Source organism: Aspergillus foveolatus (assembly GCF_047715535.1).
Source record: "Aspergillus foveolatus strain CBS 279.81 unplaced genomic scaffold BDW70scaffold_212, whole genome shotgun sequence".
NCBI lineage: Eukaryota > Fungi > Ascomycota > Eurotiomycetes > Eurotiales > Aspergillaceae > Aspergillus > Aspergillus foveolatus.
Genome location: NW_027396276.1, coordinates 1 through 10,802, shown reverse-complemented (window position 1 = coordinate 10,802; position 10,802 = coordinate 1). Strand labels below are relative to the sequence as shown.

Below are 10,802 nucleotides of genomic sequence, written 5' to 3'. Positions count from 1 at the left end.
CAATCCGCCTATGGCGGTGTGATTGCCTCATATGATTGGACGAGCGAGGTGCTGGATATTGATTAGTAAGAGGAGGTCCTCTCTGGTCGACAGGAAATATAAGCCACGTGATCTCCGATGGCTGTGGAACCAAGGTGCTTATCCCATTCGTAGGTGCCCGAAGGCTCTGCTAAAAGGGATATGATGACTAAACGAGGTCGACCCCAGGGGCAGGCGGTGCCGTAGGGCAGTATGCCCCAACAATGGCTTGACCGTACATCGCCTAGTTCTAGAAGGTTCTCACCCTCCTCCATATATATATAGTGGTCAAGAGAGAGATCAGAGAAGAGAGCAATCGTCAACGAGATAGAGAAACAATCGTCATATGGCGTCCGATCCTTAGTAGGCTACGTCCGTGTAGTTGATACAGTTTCCTTCTGCCCCTTTCCCCTTTGAGCGTATCCACAACACAGAGGAATGCTCCAATCTCCCAATATGCTCAATATGCAATTGGTCATGAGAGCCGCTTTGATATTGGGGATCTCTTCCTGCTCCAGTCGTTATGGTCCTTTTCTAAGCACTTCACATGAAACTTACTGACACGGGTAGAAGGAATTAAATATGTTAGCGAGCTGGTTGAGCTGAGTAAGTCCCTTGTCACCTAAGTGACTACTAGTTGACTAGCCCTCACCAACGGTAAACTAATCTGCTTATTCTAATGTCAAGACCGCCTTAATCGTTTGGGAAATGAGGATCATTCATTTTCACTTCTTTTCTTTTTTGCTTGCAGGAGCCTCGGGTGTCCAACAGACTGTACTGACCTCTTCGAATCCGTCGAATACTTCATTTGTATCCGCCAGCAAAACGACTCGATTTGCGCGGCAGGCTCACCCCAGTATACCGGGTCGCTCGATATAGGCCTTAAACATCTATTCTTCTGGTACTCTGAAAGTCAGAGCGACCCTCGCAATGACCCGTTGATCGTGTGGTTGACGGGCAGTCCTGGTGACTCGAGTATGGTCAGTCTCTTTGCAGAGGTTGCTCCTTGTCGAATCAACGAGTTTGGAAACACGTACTATAACCCTTGGGGATGGCCATGAAAACCCACCCTAACCCGCCAAGCATTGGGTTGGGTTAGACCTTTGAATAATCCATTCGGTTTTGGATATTTTCAGCCGACCCAAAGTTGCAATGAGCGAGGTTCAAGATAAAATGTATGATTGATTGTTGATTGTTGTCTGAAGCTACAGCTAACATATCATTTATAATTCATTATTCTGCGCGACGGCCGACCACCTGGGTCACGGGCTGGGCTATCACCCTGCGAGTCAGGCTCGTGGACACGGGATACGGCAACACCCCTTCCATATATGATGCCTTCGGTACTTGCAGTCATGCCATTGTAGACAAGCCCTAATCCATTCCATTATTAGTGAACCTGCGGCATCCCTAGCATCTGGCTGAAGGGCCATCGAAGTAATCCATGACTTTGTGGCCTACTTGAACATAAACCCAGACTTTCAGGTCACCCGACATAACCATCCAGACGAGAGATGGCCGTTTGTGCTGCGTAGCATGTTACACCCTCTCGAATCGCATGAAGTATGAATCAACGTAGTCCCCCGTACTGGGTGACTGGTAGGCATGCCTCCTTTCACGCAATACACGCTTCCACCCCTTTGGTATACCAAAATCCTCGACAGCCACAACATGATTGAAGCTAGACGCCCCTAATCGTTCTTTGGTCTTTTGACAAAATTCAGCCGTCGCATTCTCGACATCGAAAGTGAAGGATTTCCGAGCCAGCATGAAGCTCCTAGCGAGCACAGCAACAAGAGACTCCGTGGGGAGGAAGTTGAATGCTCCGAAGCAAACAATATGGTCGTGTTCTCCGGCCCCCTGTAAAATGTCGACGAATGGGCAAGTAAGTCAAACTCTGAAGCTCAGTGAGGGCGAAGGGGGACAGTAAGGGGGCATACCATTATGAGTTCTTGCATTGGCCCAATGCGCACCTCCTTATACACTTTTTTCACGTCTGGGTTCTCCGTCATTGATGGCGATAAATCAATACCAATTACATCAGCCTGGACACCATTATCGTGAAGGCCCCTTGCAAAGGCGCCTGTGCCACAAGCCAGATCCAACACACTCCCCGAAAAGTCATACCTCTCGAGCAGGAACTTCTGCATCGTGCACATCCCCGACCCTTCCCATATTCTGTCATAACCCTGCGCAAGGCCATTGTAGAATACCGCAACAGCCGCCGCTTGTTCTCGGTGCCATCCAAGCTGCATTTGCTTAGTCGCCAGAAGCATATCAAAGAGTGCTGCTTGCCCTCCAGGAAACTTCTCTGCGACTACCAGGTCATCGCCCAGCGTGTTCCCCTTAGGATAGAATACAACAGGTATACTGTTGACCTCCAGCACGTAGACGTCCCCTGTTGTGTCCTCCAAACGCATATCTACGCGTGCCCAGCCGCCCCCGCCTGCGACACCGAGAGCCTTAAACGCATCGACCGCAGCGTTCTGAAGGTCCGCCATGGCCGGCTGCTCCTCGACAAAGGCATATCGTATAATGCCCTTATCTACAGCAGTGAACTTGTTAAACCAGGTCAGGAATTCCTTGTTAGGAGGGGTGTCTTCTGGGAAGACATAGCGCAGCGGCGTCAGTGCCACCAACTCGCGGCCCATCTCGACTACTATCGCTGAGCACTCGCGCCCGACTATATAGTCCTGGACCATGACGCCGAATTTTGACCCGAGGCTTTTGTCGCCTTTTAACAAAGCGATGCGGGATGCAACTTCCTGCTCCGTATAGCAGATTGACGCTTCATCTAGCTTCAGCGACCCGCACCCGTCGGAGTATTTTACAATTTTCGGATACCGTCCTGGTGTATTTCCGGGGACACGGAATGTTCTGTTGCCATTCCTGTGGGCAGCTGTGGCGGCACTTTGCAGGTCAAGTTTGGTCTTTGCAAGGAAAGATGATGGGTTCGTGAGGATGGGCACGCCCTTGGATTCGAGATATTGAGTTGCCTCAATACCCGCAACCTCATCGGTCTCGATGCCCCACTATAATAGACATCAATCCATGCGGCGTTCCAGTGAGCTATGGGCGAAGGAAAAAAACGATCTGGGAGAGTACCATGTAGTTCATGAACATGTCAAACCCCTCCTTGCAGATCTCGTCTATCTCGGCCTTTGCATTGGCCTTGCTGACAAACCGCGTCACGAACTCGTGGCGGTCTTTTGAGATGTAGCGGCCTGGGTCAGGGAATTCGTCGAACTAAGATTCATTAACTAGGTTAGAATCTAAGCTGATTGGCAGAATGTGGGAATTTAGATTTCTCTCCCTAGTCCTTACCTCTTCAAAGGGGGAATTGACACCCTCGTAGGATGAGTTGATAAGACAGATCTTCATGACTTTGTCTTTGTATTGACCTTTCATTCGGGACTCGTCCTGCTATTCATGTTGGCTGGAACGTTCTCAGAATAATATACTTTGGCAGACCAAGTAAGGGGCAAACGTAGGCTCTCATTTCCTGCAAGGACGATGCAAAAGAAGAAAAGTTATGACTAAGAAGCCGGCCTCTGAACGAATATTAGTGGCATTAGAAGGGCTCTATGCGGCATATAGTCAGCTCTGTCAGACCTTTGCGTTGAGATGAAATGTGTTGATATTCTACTGGTGGGCGAAAAGGTGTAAGGCATTACCTTGCGTCCGGGTTTCCCTAGCTAGAACGAAGCGATGGCCCTTGGAGATCGACCAATAGGAGGCTTAAATGGACTCGGAAAGGCTTGCTTGGAGACTAGATAAATGCTGATCAGGAGAGCTTATATAGCCATCCTCGCTACTTGCTGATGATCTGGCGCGATAACGTCACCTAGCTCTGTCATCGATCATGACAGAGTGTAAACTGGACGAGTTTGGAATACCTGGAAAACCTCCATCATAAGACAGACTGAGACTAGGTAGTCCACGGTAGATAGGTTTACTGCAAGGATCATACCACATGGATTGAATAAGTTATTACAAAGTGGGCACCATGCCCGGATGTCCCAGGCTGGGCCAGTTAAACTCGACTTGAAGCGACGAAGAACCTGCGGGGATAGGTGAATTGCAGCACCAAGATTGTAAGTACAACTGAGTAGATAATATATACGTAACTCCAGCGCATCTAGGACCTGGGTCCCCCTGAATCAGCGAGGCGCATATATTGGGCTCTTTTCTTTGTCGTAATTGCCGTCCACAAATTACCATTTATTAGCCGTGCCATTGTCAACAACCTCCTCAATTCCCTTCAGAGCAGTAAGTCTAGATCTACGGGTCCACTTCATGCAAGTGAATTTTAACCGCAAGGTGTCCGTTAGGAAGAAGCTGAAGCTCTTGAATTATTTTGGAAACCTGTTGCTGGTCGGTGCAATTGTCTCGATTCTGTTTGCGCTCAAGTGGGGTGGCACCTGGTCAGGGCACATCCTAGCCCCTCTGATTATCAGTCCGCTTGGAAACCCAGGATTCTATTCTCTTCCAAGCAGGTCCACTTGTCCAAGAGCCGACCATCCCATTGCGCTGTTTCAGCAACCGTACTTCCGATCATAGCTTTCTTCGACACCATCGTGTACGGCCTCCTCAGCTTCTAAACTCTATACATGCTTCCGGCCTACTTCCAGGCTGTACTACAATCATCCTGTGAGCGCTCCGTTGTGCAGCTTCAGTTATCCGTGATATTCATGGTTCCCGTTCGCCGGAAGAAAAATCGGACAGTATTCTTTCCGAAACAAGCAACTACAAATTGCTCCATCTTGTCGGCTTTACCCTCTTCTCCATCGGCCTCAGCACTTCCAAAATGCTAGGCAACCACTCCTCCACAACAGCCTAGACGCTGACGCAGATGGTCGGGGCTTCCGACACCAGAGGGGTTATGCCCGTTTTTCTGCCTGCAATCCAGGCCGGTTTTGGGGAAAAAGAGAGAGCAACTTCCAAAACACTATGGGCATTCGTCCGCAGCTTCGGTATTATCTGGGGACTTTCCGTACCCGCAGCGATCCTTGAACAGTGCATCCGACAGATTTGCCTCATCGATAACGGACATCTCGGTACGTGACATGCTTACTGCGAGCAATGCGCAGTCGTACGCGTCGAGCGCGACCAGCATTGCGCTCCCAGCCCTGGCGTCATCTGAGACCATCGGCGTGTATTCCCGCAGTCTGCAGGTCGTATGGCAGGCCTCTATCGGTTTTTCGGCGCGTCATTCATACTATGCTGTTAGAGAAGAACACCAAGTTGCGGTGGCACCTGGAGACAAATTGCCGACTGAAGAGGAAGAAGCAAAGGAGGGTTCGAATAGGACTTCGCCGCCTGCTTGAACCATATACTCAAGACAACAATGCAGTCACAGAGTCTTAAAGCCAATGTGAGATGTATTTGATTTTATATGATAGGTTCGCTGGCGTCTACGTAGACACGGCGTAGGATTCGCAGTAAGAGTGTTGGGGGCGTGCGGGTCCAATCTGGATAACTGTTACTGCATGAGGGAAACAGGCTGGTTCAATCGCACGCTGGATCTTGATCTGGAGGTGGACAAAATGATTTCGTCACCATACAATGACAATGGCGGCGCGGAAGACATCGACGAGGTCATGATATACAGAGTACACATGCACATGCCTGGACCTACCTACGAGCTTTTAACCTACCCTGATCTGTAATTGGACGCTGGAAATCCCTATAAGAAGGATTATCTGACCGTAGGAATCAATCTTGAGGGTTGTGCCGTCGCTTCTGAGGCCGGTCGACTATACTGTGCATCCCCCAACGGCTAACGGTTAACCATCATGACGAACCAGTACCAAGCGGGCAGTACGGAGCTAGCTTGAAGCAAGCCAGAGGAGGCACATAGGGGTGAGTCCGTCAAGCGACGATCTGGAGTTTGCGGCCGGTGAGCGAGCACCTTCACAGACGACAGACAGAGGCACGGGCGCACGGCAAATCAATCAACTGGAGGCTCTCTGGCAACTGCTGGTGGGCCAGAATAGCTGGGCCCGGCTGATTCTTGGTGAGTTAGAAGGGATGCAGAATTACATAGACTCGCTTGTTCCAAATTTCACTAACCTGAATCTGGGATCCGTTTAGGTGATACAATACCATGACGTATATGATATCGTGAGTATATAACTATACATGGATAGTCGGTTGCACGAATCCTCGGCTTGACTTCGACATTTGCTTGGCCTCTGTAGCGGTATAACTAGTTATTTCTCCGAAATACTTAGGAATTAAGCAAGCAAGAAGTAAAATGGCGAAAATTGTTTTTCTAGTTGGGATATTGAAGAGGGTTTCAAAGGCCTAATGCTAATTATGTATCACGGTAGTTACATCCTCAGTGTTAACTATTATATAACCCTTATACAGTTTTAAGTGACCTGTATATTCAAGACTTCTTGAGATTGCACTTAATAATAGCTTAGTTGTTGTGTCAATCAAGTTCTAACTAGCCTTCATGTCAGACTGGACTCCGCCTGGCCCAGGTCATGGTGGTGCTGGTGATGGACATTGGACCAATGCATGGAAGGCATAGATCATGTAAGGGTGACCAAACAGGTACGGAGACGTGCTTTACTGTAGGATGTTTAACAGGATAAGCATCCCTTACATATTTTATCCTTTCATATCACTGCATGACTTTATTGGCTGTCACCATCCTATAATTTCCTTGACAGAGTGTATCTGAGTATGTCATAACCACACCATATTTATTGGGATTATGCTTTTACTTAATGTAATTCAGCCAAAAATGCAAATGAAAAGCAATTGAGGTGGCAGGCCGGGCCGGAAGACCGCCAGAATCAACGGGAACCAGTCGCTAATTCTTGCTCACTTTAATGGCCCGGGCCTCCTGCACGCGTGCGGGGAAATTAATTAAGCATAACCACAATTCTATGTTTCTACCATGATCTCCGCTCTCTTTTTGGATTATGCAGGTGTACCCTGAGAAATGGCGTCGCTAAATACCTTCAGGGCGCTGCGGCAGTGGACGCCGGCATTGAATCAGCAGGTGGTTGATCCACTTTGTTTTCAATGCAGGTTCAGGCCTGCCACTCCCGCCGTGTCTGAAGAGAACGGACGGAGTATCCCGCGCATTCTGCATCTCCTATTTCGGTTACAGCCATAGCAAAGTAACCAGAATGAAAGCTACCCGTAGCCCTAACTTACAAGCGGAGACGGCGATGGTTCCGTCAGAAACTGCTATGGAAAGTCTATATAATCCTTCTAGGACCAGCCGAGTCCACTGCCTCTCCAAGAGTGCAGCAAGCCAACTTCTGGTTATCTAGGTCTTCAAGTCTTCAAAATGCACTGCTCTGCTTCAAGTCTCACGTTGGCACTTTTGCTTCCTGCAATTCAGGCTCAGCAAACTCTCTATGGGCAATGTATAACACCAACTGCCGCTCTAAATTTTGCAATGCTAACAAGTATCAGGTGGGGGCTCTGGCTGGACAGGTGCTACGAGCTGTGTAGCTGGGGCAGCGTGTTCTACTCTGAACCAATGTATGCGCGTTCAATACAGTTCGGGATGTTGCTGACCAACCTGAATAGGGTACGCTCAGTGCTTGCCAGCCGCAACCACCACGTCGACTACCCTGACCACAACAACATCTTCAGCCACCACGACGAGCAATCCTGGCTCTACGACCACCACAAGCTCTGCTACTGTGACTGCCACTGCATCTGGCAACCCATTCAGTGGCTACCAGCTCTACGTCAACCCTTACTACTCATCTGAGGTACACAGCATCGCCATTCCATCCCTCACTGGGACACTCTCCTCGCTAGCACCAGCAGCAACTGCCGCCGCCAAGGTACCTTCTTTTGTGTGGCTGTACGTTATAGTCTCCCATCTGGTTCCATGTATAGGACTGACATCAGGCAAGTGATGTTGCCGCAAAGGTGCCCACAATGGCAACCTACCTCGCCGATATTCGATCACAGAATGATGCCGGAGCCAACCCTCCTATTGCAGGCCAGTTTGTTGTTTATGACCTTCCGGACCGTGACTGCGCCGCTCTGGCCAGCAACGGCGAGTTCGCCATCTCAGATGGCGGGGTGCAGCACTATAAGGATTATATCGATTCCATCCGCGAAATTCTCGTGGAGTACTCAGATGTCCACGTGATCCTGGTTATTGGTGAGCGCGGTCTAACCTGCTGTACTGGCAGGCAATTTTGATCTGACTTGATGATAGAACCGGACAGTTTAGCTAATCTTGTCACGAACTTGAACGTTGCTAAATGTGCCAACGCCCAGAGCGCTTACCTGGAATGCACAAACTACGCGGTCACCCAGCTCAACCTTCCCAACGTGGCCATGTATCTTGACGCTGGTATTTACCCCATTCCCCCTCTCATTTCTCGTTTGTCTCTCTCTCTGTCGCAGTTCTAAACAATACAGGACATGCCGGCTGGCTTGGCTGGCCAGCAAACCTCCAGCCCGCCGCAAACCTCTACGCAGGCGTCTACTCGGACGCCGGGTCACCGGCCGCACTTCGCGGTCTTGCTACCAACGTCGCCAACTACAACGCCTGGACAATTGATACCTGCCCGTCATACACACAGGGTAACTCTGTTTGCGACGAAAAGGACTACATCAACGCCCTCGCTCCCCTGCTTCGCGCTCAGGGGTTTGACGCTCATTTCATCACCGATACGGGTAACCTCTCCCTCTCCCATCGGCCCACCCAGTCCCTCCCTTCCCTAAAGCCCATTCTTTTTTCGTTACATAGTCCAACCGCTGACTTTTGAGGATTGAAAAGGCCGCAGCGGCAAGCAGCCAACAGGCCAACAAGCCTGGGGCGACTGGTGCAACGTCATCGGCACGGGCTTCGGCGCGCGCCCATCCACGAACACAGGTGATTCCTTATTGGACGCTTTTGTCTGGGTCAAACCTGGTGGCGAGAGTGACGGGACTTCTAATACGTCTGCGGCGCGATATGATGCGCATTGCGGGTATAGCGACGCGCTGCAGCCGGCGCCCGAGGCGGGAACTTGGTTCCAGGTATGTACATGAACGCTCTTACAGTATATATGATATATGTTAGGCCTGAGAGGTTATGCAAGTGCTGATAGTTTACGTCTCTAGGCATACTTCGTGCAACTTTTGCAGAATGCGAACCCGTCTTTCTAAGAAGTTGGCTGTGGAACCATTGATTGAGATCCGATGGGACATTTACCAAATGTCCTACTATATTGCATAACTTGTATGTCGGATGGATGTGATGTATTGATAATATATCAACCCTAGCTCAGCTGTTATTGTTGCAGGTGAATTGTAATCTGTATACGCAAATCTCTCCATCCCGCGAAACATACAGCCTAAAGTAGGCATGATAGACTTGCTTTCTATCGTATCTAGAGGGGAAAGCACGGTTATATGGGACGATACGGACTGGGCACCCACAAGGCCAAATAACGGAGTCCCTAGACTGGAAATGGCGCTGATAATGAAATCATGAACGTTCAGAACTCGGCAAATGGAACGAACTAAGCTCACAGATATACCCAAAACCTTTGAAAAAGTGAGTGGAGACCAAATCGACCAGGAAGAAACAACAAAAGATAAATTTTGTACAACCCCCCATAAGCCACCCGCCAAAGCTGGGTCCCTTCGTCTTCGCCTGTCAGCCTAGTGACGACCACTGCAACTACTTGAGCAAAACCCCCAGCCTTGGCCCAAGTCCATTCTTTTCATACTCCATATCAATCATCCTCATCTGTTTGATCGAATCCCCCCCAGGAATCCGATGTTGCGGTGGGCGGCCCTTGACCTTATTCAGAAACTGCTCAAGCTGATGGCGATATGACATCCAATGCGCTTCACCCGGTAAACTCGCAAACTGGCCTCCAGCTTCCTTGAAGGTGTACACCTTATAGTAGCTCTTTTCCTCCAGCTCGTCACCAAAGCGCCCGTCTCGCGGTTTCGGATCTCTTAGATATCTCTGATGTCGATACAGTGCCAGATGATTGCATGCACAAAGCCGTGCATCGTGGCGACCCCCTTGTTAACCTTGATCTGTGATGCAGGGAGGTTGGGGTCCTCGATGACTTTCTCGCGATGCATGACGGTCACAGAAGGAGTCAGAAAGGTAGGACCACGCAGCGTCGTCTCAGCCTCGCCCATGCCGCCATTTGGGAACCGGGACCTCGCCGCAAAGTCCCAGCCGCATTTATCATGGACGCCGTCCGTATAGCTATGGGTAGTCGAACTCAAGCATTCAACAGGCTTCATGGTCGAACAGCTGCCTCAATATGGCCAGGTTATACGTCCCCATCGCCGTAATACTGCCTCCATTTAGGTTATAGTTGAAATGAATATTGCCTGTGGTGGAAATAGCAGAAGGCTCTACATAAACAACGGCGAGCGGGAGCTTGCAATTTTGATGTCCATAATAGGACAGTTCTATATATGACTATATATTGTAGGTATCCTACAGAGAGAGATTGAAGAAGATATCTATCGTCAACAAGATAGACAATCAATCGCCATATGGCGTCCGATCCTTAGTAGGCTACGTTCGTGTAGTTGATATAGTTTCCTTCTGCCCTTTCCCCTTTGAGCGTATCCACAACACTCAGAGGGGAAAGGGCAGAAGGAAATCGTATCGACTACACGAACGTAGCCTACTAAGGACAGGGCTGTTCACGATACTATATAGCCATAGTTTTCGAATATCGGCAATAGTATCGTCAAGTTCAAAGCTTGACTATCTTGATCGTCAAATAATATCGTCGAGATCCTCAGGTGCCGATACTATATCGTTAAATATCATTGCC

At 49.4% G+C, this 10,802-nt stretch overlaps 5 protein-coding genes across 5 annotated transcripts; 3 read left to right on the top strand and 2 right to left on the bottom strand.

Annotated features, from left to right (window-relative positions):
• The first annotated feature begins 295 nt into the window (after nucleotides 1-295).
• Nucleotides 296-1,119, top strand: BDW70DRAFT_46478 (Alpha/Beta hydrolase protein). Its single transcript, XM_073744067.1, has 3 exons — nucleotides 296-535; nucleotides 589-624; nucleotides 706-1,119. The coding sequence occupies exons 1-3, from the start codon at nucleotides 457-459 to the stop codon at nucleotides 1,077-1,079; spliced, it is 489 nt and encodes a 162-aa protein (XP_073590577.1). The 5' UTR covers nucleotides 296-456; the 3' UTR covers nucleotides 1,080-1,119.
• A 99-nt stretch (nucleotides 1,120-1,218) lies between these two features.
• BDW70DRAFT_145957 (uncharacterized protein) lies at nucleotides 1,219-3,896 on the bottom strand. Its single transcript, XM_073738512.1, has 6 exons — nucleotides 3,693-3,896; nucleotides 3,490-3,600; nucleotides 3,343-3,441; nucleotides 3,124-3,264; nucleotides 1,959-3,050; nucleotides 1,219-1,878 (listed from the first exon to the last, which is right to left on the bottom strand). Exons 3-6 carry the CDS (start codon nucleotides 3,424-3,426, stop codon nucleotides 1,558-1,560), a joined length of 1,638 nt encoding a protein of 545 aa, XP_073590576.1. The 5' UTR covers nucleotides 3,427-3,441; nucleotides 3,490-3,600; nucleotides 3,693-3,896; the 3' UTR covers nucleotides 1,219-1,557.
• A 186-nt stretch (nucleotides 3,897-4,082) lies between these two features.
• Nucleotides 4,083-5,348, top strand: BDW70DRAFT_145955 (uncharacterized protein; the record flags this gene model as incomplete). The annotated part of the gene is made up of 2 exons (XM_073738511.1): nucleotides 4,083-4,287; nucleotides 4,350-5,348. The coding sequence occupies exon 2, from the start codon at nucleotides 5,085-5,087 to the stop codon at nucleotides 5,343-5,345; it is 261 nt and encodes an 86-aa protein (XP_073590575.1). The 5' UTR covers nucleotides 4,083-4,287; nucleotides 4,350-5,084.
• A 1,979-nt stretch (nucleotides 5,349-7,327) lies between these two features.
• Nucleotides 7,328-9,156, top strand: cbhC (putative cellobiohydrolase; the record flags this gene model as incomplete). The annotated part of the gene is made up of 8 exons (XM_073739907.1): nucleotides 7,328-7,406; nucleotides 7,456-7,524; nucleotides 7,573-7,855; nucleotides 7,908-8,161; nucleotides 8,219-8,356; nucleotides 8,425-8,682; nucleotides 8,786-9,027; nucleotides 9,112-9,156. The coding sequence occupies 8 exons, from the start codon at nucleotides 7,328-7,330 to the stop codon at nucleotides 9,154-9,156; spliced, it is 1,368 nt and encodes a 455-aa protein (XP_073590574.1).
• Nucleotides 9,157-9,957: 801 nt separating this feature from the next.
• BDW70DRAFT_165139 (uncharacterized protein) lies at nucleotides 9,958-10,257 on the bottom strand (the record flags this gene model as incomplete). The annotated part of the gene is made up of 1 exon (XM_073741660.1): nucleotides 9,958-10,257. One exon carries the CDS (start codon nucleotides 10,255-10,257, stop codon nucleotides 9,958-9,960), a length of 300 nt encoding a protein of 99 aa, XP_073590573.1.
• Nucleotides 10,258-10,802: the final 545 nt, after the last annotated feature.

What these genes read in the sequence shown, in the direction of transcription:
- BDW70DRAFT_46478 (XM_073744067.1), top strand. Translation starts at nt 457, where the DNA reads ATGCTCCAATCTCCCAATATGCTCAATATGCAATTGGTCATGAGAGCC. An exon ending in GGGGATCTCTTCCTGCTCCA is followed by an intron (nt 536 to 588) that starts GTCGTTATGGTC and finishes TGACACGGGTAG; the next exon opens with AAGGAATTAAATATGTTAGC. An exon ending in TAGCGAGCTGGTTGAGCTGA is followed by an intron (nt 625 to 705) that starts GTAAGTCCCTTG and finishes TCTAATGTCAAG; the next exon opens with ACCGCCTTAATCGTTTGGGA.
- BDW70DRAFT_145957 (XM_073738512.1), bottom strand. Translation starts at nt 3,426, where the DNA reads ATGAAAGGTCAATACAAAGACAAAGTCATGAAGATCTGTCTTATCAAC. An exon ending in TCAATTCCCCCTTTGAAGAG is followed by an intron (nt 3,265 to 3,342) that starts GTAAGGACTAGG and finishes AATGAATCTTAG; the next exon opens with TTCGACGAATTCCCTGACCC. An exon ending in CAATGCAAGAACTCATAATG is followed by an intron (nt 1,879 to 1,958) that starts GTATGCCCCCTT and finishes GACATTTTACAG; the next exon opens with GGGGCCGGAGAACACGACCA.